This window comes from Peromyscus leucopus, chromosome 1, assembly GCF_004664715.2.
Source record: "Peromyscus leucopus breed LL Stock chromosome 1, UCI_PerLeu_2.1, whole genome shotgun sequence".
NCBI lineage: Eukaryota > Metazoa > Chordata > Mammalia > Rodentia > Cricetidae > Peromyscus > Peromyscus leucopus.
Window position 1 is genome coordinate 58,149,477 of NC_051063.1, and position 19,541 is coordinate 58,169,017.

The 19,541-nt window shown below is 56.7% G+C and overlaps 2 protein-coding genes across 5 annotated transcripts; both read right to left on the minus strand.

Annotated features, from left to right (window-relative positions):
* Nucleotides 1–180: 180 nt before the first annotated feature.
* Coro1b (coronin 1B) lies at nucleotides 181–5,825 on the minus strand. Of its 4 annotated transcripts, none has more exons than XM_037208453.1 (11): nucleotides 5,709–5,816; nucleotides 4,851–5,053; nucleotides 4,396–4,518; nucleotides 4,172–4,301; nucleotides 3,806–3,987; nucleotides 3,601–3,720; nucleotides 2,923–3,027; nucleotides 2,695–2,840; nucleotides 1,847–1,904; nucleotides 729–992; nucleotides 181–622 (listed from the first exon to the last, which is right to left on the minus strand). In XM_037208453.1, the coding sequence occupies exons 2-11, from the start codon at nucleotides 5,049–5,051 to the stop codon at nucleotides 497–499; spliced, it is 1,455 nt and encodes a 484-aa protein (XP_037064348.1). In that variant the 5' UTR covers nucleotides 5,052–5,053; nucleotides 5,709–5,816; the 3' UTR covers nucleotides 181–496. The 4 variants fall into 4 exon arrangements, with proteins under 4 accessions (XP_037064348.1, XP_028716480.1, XP_028716479.1 ...); XM_028860647.2 differs by having other exon boundaries at nucleotides 497–622; nucleotides 5,723–5,825; XM_028860646.2 differs by having other exon boundaries at nucleotides 497–622; nucleotides 5,716–5,817.
* A 5,234-nt stretch (nucleotides 5,826–11,059) lies between these two features.
* Gpr152 (G protein-coupled receptor 152) lies at nucleotides 11,060–12,714 on the minus strand. The gene is made up of 2 exons (XM_028860643.1): nucleotides 11,602–12,714; nucleotides 11,060–11,371 (listed from the first exon to the last, which is right to left on the minus strand). Exons 1-2 carry the CDS (start codon nucleotides 12,712–12,714, stop codon nucleotides 11,060–11,062), a joined length of 1,425 nt encoding a protein of 474 aa, XP_028716476.1.
* Nucleotides 12,715–19,541: the final 6,827 nt, after the last annotated feature.

Here is a 19,541-nt window from a genome sequence, read left to right on the forward strand (position 1 = left end):
AGGCTTGCTCAGCAAGTCGTTTTATCTACTAACCATCTCTCACATCCGTCTCTAGCCTTTTTGCCTCGGTTTCTCTGCATAGGGAAATTCAGGAATGCAGGGGCTACTTCCCACATAGTTTGCAGCTCCCCTTCCTGGTAGCATCCCACCCCCTGACCCTCCACGGCAGCAGGTCAAACCTGGCTTTAGAAAGAGCACTTTATTTAGAATGAAAATATAGAACCATCTCTGCTTTCTCTGAGGAGGGGGCAGTGGGCTGGGCAGGTTGAGAAGATGGTCCCTTGAAGTACTTAGGAGTTTGCCTTGGTACAAAAATCTTCCAAAAGCCAGGTGGTGCTTCCCACCCGGCCCCAGGCTGTGGAGAGGTGCAAACTGGTCATGACCTGCCCAAGAGGCACTGAGCACAAACTGCCTGGTGCGGCCTGGCCACAGAAGCTAGGTGAGAAGGGGTGGAGGAGGAGGGGGAAGCAGTGTCGGGAGCAGGTCCCTGGTGGTCCTATGTATCCCCATTCTCCATGCGGCCCAGCTGCTCCTCCAGGCGGCTGATCCGCTCCCCCTGCTCCTTGACCAGCACCCGAAGCGCCCGGAGCTCCTTCATCACCTCTTCCAGTTTCCCAGATTCCTGCAAGGACATATGGGAGTCAGAGGCCACCAACCACAACTCACCCCTATGGGAGAGGCCTGAGGCCCAGCCAATTGGGTAGCACCCCCAAATGTAGGACACATACACCAGCCCCAGCAAAGATGCCACTGGGAACATCAGTAATTGTGGTAGCTGTGGAGGGTCCAGGGCGGCTGGAACTGGCAGGCCGGCTGTCCGATAGCACATTTCGCCGGCTGACCTTCAGGTCCCGCTGTTTGCTGGGCACATAGGCTTCCCGTAGTGAGATCAGGATCGGATCAGCATCCTGCCCGCTCACCCAATCCTCTGCCTCAAGAGCAGCCTCAGGTCCGGCTGTATCAGGGTACAGGTCATCCTGGAAGAGGTCAGACTGCGCACCAGGAAGGGGAGGTCAGAATCAGGTGAGGGCCCTACCAGGGGTCTCACATCTGGTCTCTGAGTGGCTGTGTCCTCCACATCCTCCTGACTTGTACTCTTTTGTTTGCTTGTTTTTCTTTTTTGAGACAAGGTTCCTCTCTGTAGCTCTGGCTGTCCTGGAACTCACTCTGTAGCCCAGGCTGGCCTCGAACTCACAGAGATCCGCCTGCCTCTGCTTCCTGAGTGCTGGGATTAAAGGTGCGCACCACCACCGCCCTGCCTGACCTGTACTCTTACCAACCCATCCTCCAAAGGCCTGACGCCCAGGGACCTTCCAAGTTCAAATCTCCCTTTTCACTCTCTTTTTGAATGTTCCCACTGAAGTCTTGCCTGATCTTCCCTGGCACAACCCTTGCTGGCACCCTTTCCAGCAGACCACAAGGGCCAGTTATACGGCTCTGTGAGTCCTGTGAGCCACATCTGTGCCCCTCGGATGGACTGTGGGCTTGGTTCCAGGGCATGCCTGGCACACTAAGTCTGTGAAGAGCAACTGGAGGACAGTGGGAATGTGTTCCAGGCTCCTGGCTGGGCATCTGGGGCCAAGGCGCATGCGGCCAGGCCCCTCCCAGTGAGATTCATGGCCAGGGCCCTGTCCCTCTAGCCCCATCCCCCACAGAGCACCATCCCAAACCTACTGTCGGTCCTTCCTCCTATGGGAGGCCCTCTATCCCTGGCACCCTGCTCTCATGTGCCTGGCCTCCGTCACCGCAGGGCCTCAGCTCACCCCGAGTCATCCCTCCACCTCCTGTACCAGCCTCTCCCATTGCCCTGGTGGAAGAGTGGGTGGACGGGTCACAGCAGCCTCACCTTTCTTGGCACAGTCATGACAATCGGCTCACACTTGCGCTCATGCAGCTTGTAGAACCTGGAAAAGGGAGGAGAGCCACGGTGGAACCCCTACAGCTCTCTAGTTTCCTCACCCGGACACTTCCACATGCTGGCCTGAGACTCCACGAACGAGGCTTGTGGTCTCCCTATCTCAAGGGTTCCTCTAGAGTGACCCTAGGCAACTTGATTGTGATTTTTCTTTTCTTTTTTTCTTTTTCTGGAGACAGGGTCTCATTGTGTGCCTTAGAAGTCTGAAACTCACTATGTAGACCATCCTTGCTTCAAACTCATGGAGATCAGCCTGCCTCTGCAAGAATCTGGGATTAAAGGCCTGTGCTACTCCCTTTATTTTTTGAAACATGGTTTCATGTATCCCAGGCTGGCCTCGAACTCATTATAGAGCTAAGGATGACTATGCACTTCTCCCAGCTCCACCTCCTGAGTAAATTACAGGGATGTGCAGATTCTGTGTTACAGAGCTGGGGCGGAACCCTGGGCTTTATGCTAGGCGCTCCGCCAACTGAGCAACATCGCCAGCCCTTTCCTTGGTTTTTGTTTGAGACAGGTTCTTGCTATATAGCTCAGACTGACCTTGAACTTACTATGTAGCCCAGGCTGGCCTCTGTACTTGCAGTCCTCCTAACTCCCAAATGTTTGGGTAACAGATATATGGCAGGCACCATACCCAACTTAGCCTCCACAATCTGACCTCTTACTGTGGATGCTGATGACCTGGCCTTGCTCAGCCTGATCCCCCCACCCTCCATCCTGGCTGGGTCTTCAAATAAACTCTGCCTATAGAGAGCTGCCTCAGAGGACCTTCTTACCGGGCAATTTCACACTTGCTGACCTCCAAGCCCCTCTTGGGCATGCTACCCATACCCCTCTGGGGTTCTTTGCTGGTGAATGTATTCAGGAAGTGGATGTAGGGGGGCTCATTTGTGATCTCAAAGTACCGGATGCTGGAGTCACCCTGTGGGAGTAAGGAAGTTCAGCACTTGACCAGACCCCTTCCCTGCCTCTCAGCCCCAGTCTGCTGCCCCGCCGAGCCTTACCTTGCCACAGACATAGACCACACTGGTGTCTGGGTCATAGAAGGGCAGCAGAGCCCCATTGCTTGAATCCAGCTCCTGCAGCGCCATGGGTTCCTCAAGGTTTTCCTAAGCACATGGGGGACAATTGGGCCAAGTCAGAATCTTCTCACTCCAAACCCTCCAGGACTGGCCTCAGCCAGTCTCACATAGCAGGCAGCAACACTCCCCAACATACTAATGGTTTTCTCCATTACCAGGTCCCACTTTCCCAGCCCTCTCCAGGCCTTAAGACCATTCCCAAACAGAGAGGCAAGTGCTGAGAAAGTCTGGTTACAGGAAGGCCGAAGGGCCAGATGGTACCAGCCCAGGCCTCAGAGGGGCCTTGGAGTTCACTTTGCTGAGAGATGGAGCGTAGCAGGGCAGGGTCTGGGAGCTCCCAGGAGGAGGGTACCTTTCTGGTTTGTGCAAGCAGAGAGAAGAATGTGCGAGACACTGGAGGAATGTCAGGGAGAGCCAGAGAGCTGGAGACAGGGAAGGGAGGGGCTGGGAAGGTCCTCAAGTCTCAAGGGCCAGGCTGAGGATCTAAGCAGTGCAGGCTTCTCCTCCATGCTGATCTCTGTCTGCCTGGCCCAGGAGGAGGCTCCTAGGGTGAGGCCCAGGTCTCAAGCCTGCCTGCCTTAGGCTGGCTACATCACTCACTGGGTCCCAGAGTGCCAGCTGCCGTTCACTCATGCGGCTGAAACCGGTGGTGAACACCTTGCCATCGGCCAGAAAGATGGCCCGCATGGGCCGGGCCCCTTCATGAGCCTTCTCCCGCTCCTGTAGGACGGACAGGTAGTCAGTGCAGTGTAGATGAAGACCCTGGGCCTACACACTGCCATCCTTGCCCTCCGGGGATACCTACTGCCACCAGGGTGCCCCGCCTGGGGTCGATGATGCGGACACTCTTGTCCTTGCAAGCTGAGCAGAAGAGGCTCCCATTGCGATTCCAGCTCACGTTGTAGATGAGGTCAGGGTGCAGGCTGTCTAGGCGGTACAGCTCCTCGGCAGTGCCCACATTCCAGATGAGCACCACATTGTCACAACCTGGCGGGCAAGCGACCATCAGCTCTGCCAGGCCCAGGCACGCAGAGGTGGGGCCATCAGCCCGCTAGCCCCACTCTGCCCACTCCTCTGGCACGGAACTGGGTCTCCCTCTTTGTAGGTCTCAGTTTCCCCATCTGTTAGCTTGGCCTGTGAGAGGTACGAAGGGGCAGGGAGCGGTGCAGACCTGCACTGAGGAGCACGTTTCGGGCTGTGGGGTGCCAGGTGATGATGCCCACACGCTTGGTGTGCCCCTCAAGTACCACCACTGGCTCAGTCAGAGGGGAGGTCAGCCCATTCTCTGGAATCTGCCATACCTGTGGTGTGGAGAGGGAGGATGGGCTCAGGCCTGCCCCGCTGCCAGCATCCGTCAGCCACACCCCGAGACCCTCATTCGCGTCCTAGGCTCACCATGACTGTGCAGTCCTCTGAGCCACTGGCAATGACTTCGTCATTGTGGGGACACCAGTCAATGTCCAGAACAGGTCCCGTGTGCCCACACACTGTCGGGTAGGCCTTGTCAATACGGCCTGTCTGTAGGCATTAAGGTGCAGTGAGAAGAGAACCAAAAGCCCCGGTGTCCATTCCTCCCAGCATCTGTGACCCCTCCACGGTGTAGCAATGACGTGACTACCCTGGTTCCTGGTGGCCCAGCTGTGAGTCTGTGCAGGAAATGCCTGCAGCCTCCTATCCAGACTCGGTGCAATAAACACTTCTGCTTGCCCCAGCACCTCCCGGGCAGTAAATCTGGATTACGACTCGTCCAGCAGTAGCCACAGGCCAAGAAATGGCAAAACCTGCCCTGCCCACAGGTGTGGCCATCGTGTCCTTGTTCCCCCTCTCCACCCCGACCCACGGAGGCCCACCTTGCTCAGAGGGAGCACCATAAATGCACCCCCACCACTGGCTTCCACAATCACCGCCAGGAACTTGGGGTTGACCGCGCAGAAGGTACTGTCCCAGGTCACCCGGGACACTCGAATGTCCTCGTAGCACTGGTCGTTCTTGACTGGCTGTCCGAACACATGCCGGAATTTGCTCTGTCGTACCACTTTTCGGAAGGACATGTCTGCAGGGCAGAGACACCTGGATCAGCTCTGGCCCTCCAAAGAGACACACAGAGCCATGCCACCAAGGAATTGGTCACAATGACACTGGGAGCTCCAGGTTCCCCAGTTACAGAGTGGGTTTGTAGTTGAAGACCGACAGACTCTTCTTTCCAAGCCCGTCCGTGGCTCTGGGGTGTGTGTGTGTGTGTGTGTGTGTGTGTGTGTGTGTATGCTGCTGTAAGGAAGACAGAGCTTAGATCTTCTGTAGGTCCCAACTGGTTCCAAGCAGCTTTACATGACAAGAGTTTGGAGGCTGGGTGATGGGAAGAAAGAAGAGGCAGCAAAAGGGGCTTGGTCTTCCTACTAGGCCTCAGCTGGGTCCCAGGCAAAATGCAAAGAGCTGCAGGAAGTCTGGCCTAGGGACCCTGGCAGAACAGGGGTCGCGAGGATGCTGCCAGGTCCTCAAAGTGGCCTCGGAGCACGGTCCAAGGAGAACCAGGGACCCAACTTCCAAAGATTCCTGCCCAGGAAAGGAGAGATGGGCGACTTGGGGGGAGGGAGGGTTTGGGAATGAGGGTGGGGCGCCGCGGAGGGAACGCGCTCTTCGGGATCACGCCCCCCGCCCCAGGCCCACGTCTGCGCCCCTATTTCGGCCCTGCAGCTCTCATCGCTCACCGCTCACCGCTCACCGCTCGCCAGGGGCGCCGGGGACTGCGGCGGCGACCTCGGGCGGCTCCAGATCCCGGCCTCTGGGAAGCAGGAAGCGGGAATCAGGAAGTGACAGAGGAGTGGGGCGGGGGCGGGGCAGGTCACGCGCAGAAGGCGGGGGTTTGTCATGCCCCGCCCACGGGGCGAGGCCTGGTCGCTCGGCCGTCGGCCAGCCGCGTTGCACCGGGCGGACCTGGTAGGAACTACCGCACAGGTGCACAGGTACAGCCGGAGGAGTCTCCTGGGGAAGAGTGAAACTTGCCCTCCGATTTCCCTACCCAGTGCTGCTGGCCAGGATCCTCTCGCTCCGCCTCCAGCGTTTTCACGTGTTTTTTGTTTTGTGTTTGAGACAGATTCTTACTATGCACACTTGGCTGGCCTGGAACTGGCACAGAACTCAAAGGTCTGCCTACCTGCGTCTGCCTCCCAAGTGCTGCGATTAAAGGCATGTGCCACCACACCCAGCCAGAGGTGCCAGTTTCAAGGCTGGGAGTGCATGATGTCAGTCAACTGTATAAATGGAAGAAGTGGAAGTCCGTCATACATCCACCCGTGGCTCCTGCTTGGGCTTAGTAAAAATCGATGTAGAAGATGACCTGTGGATCCCATGCACTTTCTTTCTTTCTTCCGTCTCTTCAGAGCCTGGATTTGCCTCCTCAGATTCACCCTATCTTGTCTCATCCTGGAGGACTTAGGTGCCCCCTTAGGACCCACAGGGTAGCATTCCTTCCTCTGTGCCTACCTCCCTGGGTGACCAGTGGTGATGGGCGGATGTCTTTCCCAGAAAGAGAACAGGGATGTGGGGGGAGGCAAGAGCAGAGGTAAGAAGTGCTTCTGTTTAGCAGGCATGAAGCCCCCACTGTGTGTGGGAGGGTAGGTGGGCTTGTGTCCCTTTTCAGTGCCCACCACACTCTGAAGAAACAGGCCGGGACGGGACAAGTGCTTGACTGAGGCCTCCCAGCTGGGATTCAGTCTTAGTTTGTTATTTCCAAAGACTGGATTTCTCACTGTTCATAAACCCTGGACCCAGGCAGGCAGGAGTGTGGCTTGACTGGGTAGCAGGGTTCTGTAGGAAGCCCACATCAGGCCAGGTGGTTACAGTTCCATATCCCTCCCCTCCTACATCACCCCACTTCACATTAAATCCACAGTTCCCACGTTCCTCTCCTAGAATTCCTGTCTGACCCCTGCCACCTGTCCCAGGACATCCACCACTGTCCTCAGCATGTGTCTAATGACACCAGACCTCCACTCCCACCTCAGGCCAGCACACCCTGTCCCCTTTCTCTTCTGGAAGCTCTCCCTGGCCTTGAGAAGGCCTCATCCTTCAGTGACTCCAGGCTCAAGTGTCACCTCCCCTGAGGGCCCTTTGGGCCTTCCCTCTCACCCAGTGACTGTCCTTATTCCCATCTGTTGCTCTCAGTCCCAGAGGCTACACTGTGTGAGTAGTTGGCACCCTGCCAAGATTCCTGTCAGCAAACAAAAGACAAGGACTTTGTCATGACCCCCTCTGTCTTCCGGTGCCCAGAAGGAGACCCCACCCAGACCCAGCACCCAGCTTAAAACCACTTGGTCCTGGATGAATAAATGAGCAGTCGGCCTGAATATAGAATTGAGAAATATTCATATTCACAGTCCTCAGAACCAACATCTGGTTCCTTTGGGGAAAACAAAAAACAAACAAACCAACCACAGGGATCTCACCTGGAGGAAGGAGTCCCCCAGAAGGCAACAAGTCCCCTTGTGTTCCCTGAGCTGGATGCTGGAGACTCAGGTCTCCATCTTCTCTAACACAAACAAACCTGTTCTGTGGGCCACTAGGAAAACTGCTCTTTATCCTGTCAGCTTCCCAGGGTGCAGCTCTTCCTTCTGAGGAGCAATTCTCCCGCATGGGTGAGACTCCCTGAGTCCCTTGGAGGTGGGACTGGCTCACTCCCTGAGAGGTAGCGCTTGTGGGTGGGTCACAGTTGGTGGCAGGGAAGTTATTTATTCTCTGACCTGATGTTGAGGAGGCTTTGGGACCTCTGTCAGGAGAAGGGAGAGGGTCACTGTGGAGTGCCCCAAGGGAGACAGAAATCCAGGCTCTGCCCTTGCAGACTGTGAACTCCAGCAAATGGGCAGGGACAAGGGGAAGGTGAACTTTTCCTGTGGAGGAGGCACCATGACAGCGTAAGAAGATGAATAATGGGTGCCCAGGCTACCTGCCAGGAGGGCTCTGACCTAGGCCTCCTTTGGTCTCAGGGTGTCCATTAGCATATCAAATTAATGGCTGTCGAGTGATTGAAGACTTACTCTCTACCAAAGAGCCAAGCAGAGAGGCCAGTCATTATAATACCTGTTTTTTTACAAATGGGCAAAGTAAGTCCCCAAAAGTCTAAGAGCTTTGCTGAAGGCCACACAGTGAATGCATGGTAGAGCCAGAGCCCAACAACCCGGAGAGACACTCTGAACCCAAAACGCGTGTCTCTAAAATGGAAGGCTGGTCAGAAAGCTATCTGGTAAATGATCGTTAAGTATTTGTTAGAGCCTGGTGGTGGTGGCACATGCCTTTAGGCAGAGGCTGGCAGATCTCTGGAGTTCGAGGCCAGCCTGGTCCACAAAATGAGTTCCAGGACAGCCAGGACTACACACAGAGAAACGCTGTCTCAAAAACCAAATATATATATATAATCTGTTAGAGGAATTAATTCAACAAATACTTCAGAAATATCTCTCCCACTGGCATTGTTGCCTGTGGTGGTTTGAATAAGAACGGCCCCCATAGGCTCAGATATTTGAATGCTTAGGTCACCAGGGAGAGGAACTCTGGGATTAGGAGGATTAGGAGGTGTGGCCTTGTTGGAGTAGATGTGGTCTTGTTGGAGGAGGTGTGTCACTGGGGTGGGCTTTGAGGTTTAAAAAGCCCATGCCAGGCCAAGTTCACTCTCTGACTAAGATCAGGATGCAGCTCTCAACTACTTCTCCAGCATCATGCCTGCCGCCATGCTTCCTGCCATGATGATCATGGACTAAGCCTCTGAAACTACAAGCAAGCTCAGTGTAGTTTTGGAGCCCATCCTGGATCTCACTCTGTAGACCAGGCTGGCCTCAAACCCACAGAGATCCACCTGCCTCTGCCTCCCTGAGTGCTGGGATTAAAGGCGTGCGCCACCACCGCCACCCAGCTCCCAGTTACTTTCTTTTCTAAGAGTTGCCTTGGTCAAAGTATCTCTCCATAGCCATAGAACAGTGACTAAGACGGTGCCTGTCACCCCATCAGGCTGCCGTTATACCTGGAAACTGCCATGGCCACTCTGTGGCCTTCTCACGTGTGTCCCCCATACTTGTAATCACCAGCAAGAGAACATAACATCCATTATTTGCAGTGCTGGTAACTGAGCCCAGGGCTTTGAATGTTTCAGGCAAGCACCCTACTATTGAGTCATATTTCTACCCCTCCTTTTTTCTTTTCTTTAGATTTATTTAATTCAATTTATATGTGTATCTGTTTACATGTGTATATGTGCACACGTATGTACAGGTGCCCATGGAAACCAGAGGGGGCATTGGATCCCCTAGAGCTGGAGTTTCATGTGTGTAAGTTGCCACATGCGGGTGTTGAGAACCAACTTTGGTCCTTTACAAGAATATTATAAGCTCTTAGCTGCTGAGCCATCCCTCCGGTCCCACCAGCCCTTGCTTTTTTGACCCAGAGTCTCACTATATAGCCCAGGCTGACCTTGAATTTAGACGACTCCTCCCCTGGCATCTGGAGTGCTGGGATTACAGGAGTTAGCCATACCCGGCCCATTACCCTCATCTTACAGATCAGAAAATTGACATTAAGAAGGAGTTTGCAATAAACATGTAGATCTGACTGCATGCCTCCCTGCTGGCCTGTACAGCCTGCCACCTTGCCTTTTTATGATGCAAGTTTCCCAGGCAAAAGCTTCGCGTAAATTACCCCCCCCCCCCCCCCCCCCGTCATGGACACCTGCTGCTGAGGGCGGACTCTCAGCCACTCATGGATGGGAAAGGATGGTGGGGGGAAGGGAGGGAGACCCGATCTGAGAACACAAGGGGCTGGGAGGAGAACCCTTGTTTGGGTGAAGAGGGGGTGGCTGGAGAGAAGTGTGTGGGAAACAATTTCCTGCACTTCCTGTTTTGTTTTCCCCTGGCAGCATCTGCAGCTGGAGGGGAAGAACCGGCTCAGCGCTTTGACTTCCGGAGCGTTTGCCCTTCCTGGGACCACGGTGCCCAGGGCTCTCTGCCTTCGGGCAGCCTCCTGTCTGTGTCCTGGGGTTCACATTCCAGCACACTCTGCACCCGCAGCTTCCCCAGATCCTGGCCGACCCTCTCTGAGGGCTGGCGGCCGGTGACTTTAGTTTGGCTCTTGAGTGGAGTCAGACCTCGAAGATTTCTGAGTCTCCCACCCTCAAGGCTTGTCTGCAACCTAAGTAATCAGAGGATCTCAGGTGCTCCAGGCAGATGGTGGTGCTGTCCTCCTGCCCTCCAGTCCAGCCCCTGGAGGGCCATTTTTGTATGTCAGGGAAGGGAAAGGTCAGTGAAGGAAAAGGTCTGCTCCAGAATTTCACTGTGGGCCTGGCTCCTGCAGGTGCCACACTCACTTTCTCATTTAATCCTCAAATGCCCCTCAAAGCATGCCCAGTTACCAAGCCAGGGTGTGGCAGAGCTGGATTTGAATCCAGGCTTGGCTGCTCCTCACTTTTGTCTGGTTGCTCCTGACTCTTGGTTGCACCTTGCTAGGGAAATCCTGTCCCAGGCTCTGTGTGCTGGGGGCAGGTGAATGTCTCAGACAGCTTGGCTACGCTGGGCTAGCTGGCCCCTGCTTTATTTAGGCTGTGGGCTGCTGGACACCTCCCCTCTCTACTGGAACTTTTCTATTTGGTGCCCAAGCCAGAGAACCAGACTGGAATGGGGAAAGTGAGGGAAGGCTTAGAGGGCCATCAGATCAAGCTCAGAGGAAGTACCCCCTGCTGTCTTCCTCCACCAGGATGGAGGCAATAAGGGGGAAAGCATGGACTGGGGGCCCTGGGGGCCCTGAGGGCTAGAACCCAGCAGGACCACCCTCAGCGGCTCAAGGATGTTGGGTGGCTGTGTGTGTTTTGGGGTAGTAATGGGAAAGCCTGGTGAGACCAGGGAGGAGACACTCACAGCACCCTGGCTGGGACTTTTGGCTAACTGGTTTCACTTCTCCTCAAGGGAATCAATGGGGGTTTTCCTGCTGCGTTTCTTCATGCTGCCACCTCTCTGCCTAGCGGCTTCTTGGCTCTCTCTGACTCTTCTGCTGCCCTGGAAGGCCTGGGCTTCCCTGTCACTCAAGTAGGGCCGGTGCTGGGGGCCTCTTTTGGCGGCACACTGCTAGGACTTTCTTCCTCAGGAACAGCTGGTCTGTCTAGGTTCTCAGGGGCCCCAGGAGTGGGATCTGGGGATGGGCTGGGGGACCTTTCCTCACCAGGATTAGAGGCTGACTCAACCCCACAGGCAGGGGTCTGGGCCTCCGTGCTTGACTGTGGCTGGGCCACAGGATCCAACTGTGGCTGGGTCAAGGAGTCCACTTGAGTCTCGACCACAGAATTTGACTGTGGTTGGGCTGAAGGGTTCATCTGAGGTTGAGCCATGGGATCCAACTGTGGCTGGGTACAAGGGTTCACCTCAAGTCGAACTACAGGATCCAGTGGTGGCTGGTTAGGGAGTCCGCCTTCGGCTGGACCACAGAATCTGACTGTGGCTGGACTGAGGGGCTCACCTCAGGCTGGACCACAGAATCTGACTGTGGCTGGACTGAGGGGCTCGCCTCAGGCTGGACCACAGAATCTGACTGTGGCTGGACTGAGGGGCTCACCTCAGGCTGGACCACAGAATCTGACTGTGGCTGGACAGAGGGATTCATCTGAGGCTGGACCAAGGGATCCAACCGTGCCTGGCCTTCAGCTGTTGGTTCTGGCAGAGGCAAGCCCACAGAGGCCACCTGGGTCTGTGGTTCGGCTGGTGTGAAGCTGCCAGGCCGTTCCTCACAGGCGGCAGCTGCAAAGGATGAGAGCACAGCCCGCAGCAGGGTCCGGAGATCAGCACTGGCTGCCAGGCACAGGAAGGGGCTCAGACAGCTGTTGAGCAGGATCAGGTAGTCAGAATAGACCAGGGCTTCCCAGAGCAGGTACCCAGGGTAGACATCCCATAAGAAAGCCAGATAGAGTAACTGTGCGAGCTGGTAGGGCAGCCTCAGAACAACATAGGCTGACAGAATGGTTTTGGCCACGCGGGCAAAACCGTGGCAGGCCATAGGCCTAGGCTGGTGCCCACAGCAAGTCCTGCAGGCAGTGGCTTGGGTCAGCACGTGGCACACCAGCAGCAAGAGGAAGGGCAGGAAGCCCCCCAAGATCTCCAGCATCCGCAGAGGCAGCTCCTCGCTGTCCCAGAAGTCCAGGCAGATGACCAGGTCGTACCACCAGACAGCAGCCTCGGGGAAGACCAACCAGGGCACACTGAAGAGTGTGGCCAGCACCCAGACCCCAGAGCACACCCAGAGGGGCAGGCGGGCTGGGCGGCGCCCTGGGTACCAGCGTGGGCACAGCGCCAGCAAGCATCGGTCCAGGCTGAGGGCTGTCAACAGAAAGAGGCCGGAGGAGTAGGACACACCCCATAGGAAGTAGTAGAAGCGGCAGGCGGCCGTGCCCAACGGCCAGTGCCCTCCGTGCTGGATCTCCAGGATTTGGAAAGTCGCTGCTGCCAGGAATAAGAAGTCAGAGAGAGCCAGGCTGAGCAGGAGCAGGGCCAGTCTCCTGCCAGCCCCATGCCGGGCCTGCGAGCCAGCCAGCCATGCCATCAGCCCATTGGCTGGCAGTCCCAGCAGCAGTAAGGCTACCAGAAAGACTGTGTCCCAGCTGCCCTGAGGGTAGTAGTCCTCGTCATCGAGCTCTGTGCGGGGACCGTGGCCAGCAGCGCCCAGGTTGGTTTCCATGGCAGTGTCCATTCTGGGTCCTCAGGGTAGCGCTGGACATGGACTGCCAGTCTGCTGAATCAACAAATGTGTGATGGCCCGGTGTGAGAGAGATGGTGCTGTGCACCTCAGGCCAGTCACTGTTCCTCTCTGGGCCAGTGATTAGCCTGTGCCAGGCGCTTAAAGAGATAACCGCATGTGGTCCCCTTATAGTCAGTTTTACCAGTTTGGAGAGGATTGTCCACTAACTCTGTGACTTGGTGAAGGTTACAGATATGGTCGGCAACTCAAACTAGACTTAACCATTTTGCCACATGGAATCCACGTGCCTAAGTGGACTAAGCCAGAGGATTTCAAGTTTATTGTGGAGACTGTTAAATATTGTCTTAGACAGGGTCATGCTCTGGAACCCTGGCTAGCCTGGCACTTACTATGTAGATCAGGATTGCCTCAAACTTGAGGCCATCCTTCTGTCTTAGTCTTTTAAATGCTGGGGTTACCAATATGTACCACCATGCCAGCTTTGAGTCTTTTATTTGTTTGTTTTCAAGACAGGGTTTCTCTGTGTAGTTTTGGTGCCTGTCCTAGATCTCTCTCTGTAGACCAGGCTGGCCTTGAACTCACAGAGATCTGCCTGGCTCTATCTCCCAAGTGCTAGGATTAAAGGCGTGCGCCACCACTGCTTGGCATCTTTTTTTTTTCTTCTTAAGATTTTTTTGGGGGGCAGGGGTGCAGACCTGCATGGTGGCAAATGCCTTTAATTCCCGCACTTAGGACACACAGAAGCAGGGCAGTCTGAGTTTAGGGTTAGCCTAGTCTACATAGCAAGTTCCAGGCCAGCCAAGGGCTACATAATGAGACTGTCTAAAAAAATTTATTATTTTATGGGTATGAATGTTTGTCTGCATGTATATATATGCACATTGTGTGTGCTGGTACCTGTGGAGCCCAGAAAGGGGTGTTGGATCCCCTAGAATTGGAGTTACATGGTAGTTGAGAGCTACCATGTAAGTGCTGGGACCTGAACCTGGTTCCTCTGCAAGAGCAACAAATACTTTAACAGCTGAGCCATCTCATCTCTCCAGCCTGCCCGGTTTTTACATTTTTGAGACAAGATCTCATGTAGCTCAAACTAGCCTCAGGCTCATTACAGACCGGAGGAGGGCCTTGAACTCCTGGGCCTCCCATATTCACCTCCCCAGTGCTGGGATTACAGCCGTGGACACCTATGTTCAGCTTCTGCAGTACTGAGAGGATTGAACCTAAGGCCTCATGCATGCCTGGGAAGCATTTTTTTTTGTTTGTTTTTTTTTTTTTTTGTTTTTCGAGACAGGGTTTCTCTGTAGCTTTGGTGTTGTCCTGGAACTCACTCTGTAGCCCAGGCTGGCCTTGAACTCACAGAGATGCGCCTGTCTTTGCCTCCCTAGTGCTGAGATTAAAGGCATGCGCCACCACCGCCCGGCCCTGGGAAGCATTCTACTGACTTAGCCACATCCCCTGTCCCTGCCTCTTGTTTCCTTGAGACGGTGTCACTATGTAGACCAGGCGGGTCTCAAAGTTTAAATGATGCTCGTGCCTCTGCTTCCTGAGTGTGGGAATTACAAGGCGTGCGCCATCATGCCCAACTTCAGCTCTTTTCCCCACAGTTTCAAGTCTTGTTTTAAGATAAAGTTCTAGATTGGACCATCTACGTGAACGGAGAGGGGGTGCTCTGAATTAAAGGTGTGGGGGTACCCTCCCCCCAGTGTTCCAGAAAACAGGGTTGAAAACCATTTAAAGGTAGCAATATTGGTAATATCAGTCCTTGGGAGGTGGAGGCAGGGGAATTGCCATAGGTTCAAGGTCAGCCTAGACCACAGGGTTTTAAACCCTCTCTCAAACAAGAGCAACAACTGGTGCACATCTGAAACTTCAGCATTGGAGAGTGCAGCAAGAGGGTCAGGAGTTCAAGGCTAGCCTTTGATAGTTGGGCTTTTGAAGCCAGCCTGGGATACATGAGACATTATCTCAAAACAGGAAGAAGGAAAAAGAAAGAAAACTACAGGATTATCCCTTCACAAGATCCTGATATACTGGGGTTTCCAATGTTTACAATTCCCAGAGGGAAAGCTCCAATAGTACCCTCCTCAGGATGCCAGGTGAGGTCTGAGCCTCCAGCCCTGGCAGGCTGGCTGGGAGGGTCCTGAGAGCAGCCTGGGACTCTTCCGGGTCTGGAGATGCCACCTGTGTTCCTTTCCTGCACCTCAGAGTTGGACAGAGGAGCTGTTTGTCCCTTTGGGCTGCTGTGTAGAGGAGGAGCAGTGGGCTGCTGTGTGGAGGAGCAGTGGACTGCTGTGTGGAGGAGCAGTGGGCTGCTGTGTGGAGGAGCAGTGGGCTGCTGTGTGGAGGAGCAGTGGACTGCTGTGTAGGAGGAGCAGTGGGCTGCTGTGTGGAGGAGGAGCAGTGGGCTGCTGTGTGGAGGAGGAGCAGTGGGCTGCTGTGTAGAGGAGGAGCAGTGGACTGCTGTGTAGAGGAGGAGCAGTGGACTGCTGTGTAGAGGAGCAGTGGGCTGCTGTGTAGAGGAGGAGCAGTGGACTGCTGTGTAGAGGAGGAGCAGTGGGACTGCTGTGTGGAGGAGGACGCATGTTGGACTTGCTGTGCCTGTGTAGAGGAGGAGCAGTGGACTGCTGTGTAGAGGAGGAGCATGCTGCGAGAACATGCTGCTGTGTAGAGGAGGAGCAGTGGACTGCTGTGTAGAGGAGGAGCAGTGGACTGCTGTGTGGAGGAGGAGCAGTGGGCTGCTGTGTAGAGGAGCAGTGGACTGCTGTGTAGAGGAGCAGTGGACTGCTGTGTAGAGGAGGGAGGGACGCTGTGTAGAGGAGCAGTGGGCTGCTGTGTGGAGAGAGCAGTTGGGCTGCTGTGTAGAGGAGGAGCAGTGGACTGCTGTGCATGTAGAGGAGCAGTGGGCTGCTGTGTTAGAGGAGGAAGCAGTGGGCACTGGCTGTGTTGAGGAGGAGCAGTGGACTGCTGTGTGAGGAGGTAGTGGAGGAGCGTGGCTGCTGTGAGGAGGAGCAGTGTGCGTGCTGCTGTGCAGAGGAGGAGCAGTGGGCTGCTGTGGCAGATGGGAGGAGCAGTGGGCTGCTGTGTAGAGGAGCAGTGGGCTGCGTGTGGAGGAGCAGTGGGCTGCTGTGTAGAGGAGGAGCAGTGGGCTGCTGTGTGGAGGAGGAGCAGTGGGCTGCTGTGGGAGGAGGAGCAGTGGGCTGCTGTGGAGAGGAGGAGCAGTGGACTGCTGTGCTAGAGGAGGAGCAGTGGGCTGCTGTGTAGAGGAGCAGTGGGCTGCTGTGTGGAGGAGGAGCAGTGGGCTGCTGTGAGGAGGAGCAGTGGGCTGCTGTGTAGAGGAGCAGTGGGCTGCTGTGTAGAGGAGGAAGCAGTGGGCTGCTGTGTGAGAGGAGGAAGCAGTGGGCTGCTGTGTAGAGGAGGAGCAGTGGGCTGCTGTGTGGAGGAGGAGCAGTGGGCTGCTGTGTGAGGAGGAGCAGTGGGCTGCTGTGTGAGAGGAGGAGCAGTGGACTGCTGTGTAGAGGAGGAGCAGTGGACTGCTGTGTAGAGGAGGAGCAGTGGACTGCTGTGTAGAGGAGGAGCAGTGGGCTGCTGTGGGGAAGGAGCAGTGGGCTGTGTGAGAGGAGGAGCAGTGGACTGCTGTGTGAGAGGAGGAGCAGTGGACTGCTGTGGGAGGAGGAGCAGTGGGCTGCTGTGCAGAGGAGGAGCAGTGGACTGCTGTGCAGAGGAGGAGCAGTGGGCTGCTGTGTAGAGGAGGAGCAGTGGACTGCTGTGTAGAGGAGGACAGTGACTGCTGTGGGCAGAGGAGGAGCAGTGGGCTGCTGTGGGGAGGAGGAGCAGGGGCTGCTGTGGGGAGGAGCAGTGGGCTGCTGTGTAGAGGAGCAGTGGGCTGCTGTGTGGAGGAGGAGCAGTGGACTGCTGTGTAGAGGAGGAGCAGTGGGCTGCTGTGCGGAGGAGGAGCAGTGGGCTGCTGTGTGGAGGAGGAGCAGTGGGCTGCTGTGTGGAGGAGCAGTGGACTGCTGTGTAGAGAGGAGCAGTGAGCTGCTGTGTGGAGGAGGAGCAGTGGGCTGCTGTGTAGAGGAGCAGTGGACTGCTGTGTAGAGGAGGAGCAGTGGGCTGCTGTGTGGAGAGGAGCAGTGGGCTGCTGTGTAGAGGAGGAGCAGTGGACTGCTGTGTGGAGGAGGAGCAGTGGGCTGCTGTGTGGAGGAGGAGCAGTGGACTGCTGTGGAGAGGAGCAGTGGGCTGCTGTGTGGAGAGGAGGAGCAGTGGGCTGCTGTGTGAGAGGAGCAGTGGGCTGCTGTGTGGAGGAGAGGGGGGGGGGGGAGAGTGGGCTGCGTGGGGGGGGGGCTGCTGTGAGGAGGAGCAGTGGGCTGCTGTGCAGAGGAGGAGCAGTGGGCTGCTGTGTGGAGGAGCAGTGGCTGCTGTGTAGGAGGAGCAGTGGCTGCTGTGCAGAGGAGGAGCAGTGGGCTGCTGTGTGGAGGAGCAGTGGGCTGCTGTGTGGAGGAGCAGTGGACTGCTGTGGAGGAGGAGCAGTGGGCTGCTGTGGAGGAGGAGCAGTGGCTGCTGTGGAGGAGGAGGGGCTGTGTGCAGAGGAGGAGCAGTGGACTGCTGTGTGGAGGAGCAGTGGACTGCTGTGTGAGGAGGAGCAGTGGGCTGCTGTGTAGAGGAGGAGCAGTGGGCTGCTGTGTAGAGGAGGCAGTGGCTGCTGTGTAGAGAGCAGTGGGCTGCTGTGTAGAGGAGCAGTGGGCTGCTGTGCAGAGGAGGAGCAGTGGGCTGCTGTGTAGGAGGAGCAGTGGGCTGCTGTGTAGAGGAGGAGCAGTGGACTGCTGTGAGGAGGAGCAGTGGGCTGCTGTGTAGAGGAGGCAGTGGGCTGCGGGTGAGAGGAGCAGTGGGCTGCTGTGTAGAGGAGCAGTGGGCTGCTGTGCAGAGGAGGAGCAGTGGGCTGCTGTGTAAGGAGGAGCAGGGGCTGCTGTGAGAGGGCAGGGCTGGGAGAGGAGCGTGGCTGCTGTGTGAGGAGGAGCAGTGGGCTGCTGTGGGGAGGGCAGTGGGCTGTGTGAGGAGGAGCAGGGTGCTGTGAGAGGAGGAGCAGTGGGCTGCTGTGTGGAGGAGCAGTGGGCTGCTGTGTAGAGGAGCAGTGGACTGCTGTGTAGAGGAGGAGCAGTGGGCTGCTGTGTAGAGGAGGAGCAGTGGGCTGCTGTGTAGGAGGAGCAGTGGGCTGCTGTGCAGAGGAGCAGGGAGCTGATGTGTGAGAGAGCAGTGCTGCTGTAGTGTAGAGGAGGAGCAGTGGGCTGCTGTGTGAGGAGCAGTGGACTGCTGTGTAGAGGAGGAGCAGTGGGCTGCTGTGTGGAGGAGGAGCAGTGGGCTGCTGTGTGGAGGAGGAGCAGTGGGCTGCTGTGGAGGAGGAGAGCATGGACTGCTGTGTGAGGAGGAGCAGTGGACTGCTGTGTAGAGGAGGAGCAGTGGCTGCTGTGTGGAGGAGGAGCAGTGGGACTTGCTGTGTGAGAGGAGGAGCAGTGGGCTGCTGTGTGAGAGAGCAGTGGGCTGCTGTGTGGAGGAGCAGTGGACTGCTGTGTGGAGGAGGAGCAGTGGGCTGCTGTGCAGAGGAGGAGCAGTGGACTGCTGTGCAGAGGAGGAGCAGTGGGACTGCTGTGTGGAGGAGGAGCAGTGAGGTCTGCTGTGTGAGGAGGAGCAGTGGGCCTGCTGTGTAGAGGAGGCAGTGAGGCTGCTGTGTAGAGGAGGAGCAGTGGACTGCTGTGTAGAGGAGGAGCAGTGGCTGCTGTGTAGAGGAGGAGCAGTGGGACTGCTGTGTGGAGGAGAGGAGCAGTGGGAACTGGCTGTGTGCAGAGGAGAGCAAGTGGAGCTGCTGTGTGGAGGAGGAGCAGTGGGCTGCTGTGTAGAGAGGAGCAGTGGACTGCTGTGTAGGAGGAGCAGTGGACTGCTGTGTGAGAGGAGGGCAGTGGGCTGCTGTGAGAGGGGGGGGGGGGGGGGGGGGGGGAGCAGTGGGCTGCTGTGTAGAGGAGCAGTGGGCTGCTGTGTGGAGGAGCAGTGGGCTGCTGTGCGGAGGAGGAGCAGTGGGCTGCTGTGTGAGGAGCAGAGAGCTGGCTGTGTGAGAGGGGAGCAGTGGGCTGCTGTGTGAGGAGGAGCAGTGGGACTGCTGTGGCAGAGGAGGAGCAGTGGGCTGCTGTGTGGAGGAGGAGCAGTGGACTGCTGTGCAGAGGAGGAGCAGTGGACTGCTGTGTGGAGGAGGAGCAGTGGGCTGCTGTGTGAGGAGGCAGTGGGCTGTGTGCAGAGGAGGAGCAGTGGGCTGCTGTGTAGAGGAGCAGTGGGCTGCTGTGTAGAGGAGCAGTGGACTGCTGTGTGGAGGAGGAGCAGTGGGGCGTGGGGCTGTGGAGGAGGAGCAGTGGACTGCTGTGTGAGGAGGAGCAGTGGGCTGCTGTGCGGAGGAGGAGCAGTGGGCTGCTGTGTAGAGGAGCAGTGGACTGCTGTGTGGAGGAGCAGTGGGGTGTGTAGGGGCGGGGCTGCTGTGTAGAGGAGCAGTGGACTGCTGTGTAGAGGAGGAGCAGTGGGCTGCTGTGTAGAGGAGCAGTGGGCTGCTGTGTAGAGGAGGAGCAGTGGACTGCTGTGTAGAGGAGGAGCAGTGGGCTGCTGTGTAGAGGAGCAGTGGACTGCTGTGTAGAGGAGCAGTGGGCTGCTGTGTAGAGGAGGAGCAGTGGGCTGCTGTGTAGAGGAGGAGCAGTGGGCTGCTGTGGGAGGAGCAGTGGGCTGCTGTGTGGAGGAGCAGTGGACTGCTGTGTGGAGGAGGAGCAGTGGGACTGCTGTAGGCA

Coding starts and splice junctions, on each gene's coding strand:
- Coro1b (XM_037208453.1), bottom strand. CDS start 5,051: ATGTCCTTCCGAAAAGTGGTACGACAGAGCAAATTCCGGCATGTGTTC. Junction 4,302..4,395: donor CAGAGGACTGCACAGTCATG/GTGAGCCTAGGA, acceptor TCCACACCACAG/GTATGGCAGATTCCAGAGAA. Junction 623..728: donor GCATCTTTGCTGGGGCTGGT/GTATGTGTCCTA, acceptor ATGTCCTTGCAG/GAATCTGGGAAACTGGAAGA.
- Gpr152 (XM_028860643.1), bottom strand. CDS start 12,714: ATGGACACTGCCATGGAAACCAACCTGGGCGCTGCTGGCCACGGTCCC. Junction 11,372..11,601: donor TCCAGCCACAGTCAGATTCT/GTGGTCCAGCCT, acceptor ACCCAGCCACAG/TTGGATCCCATGGCTCAACC.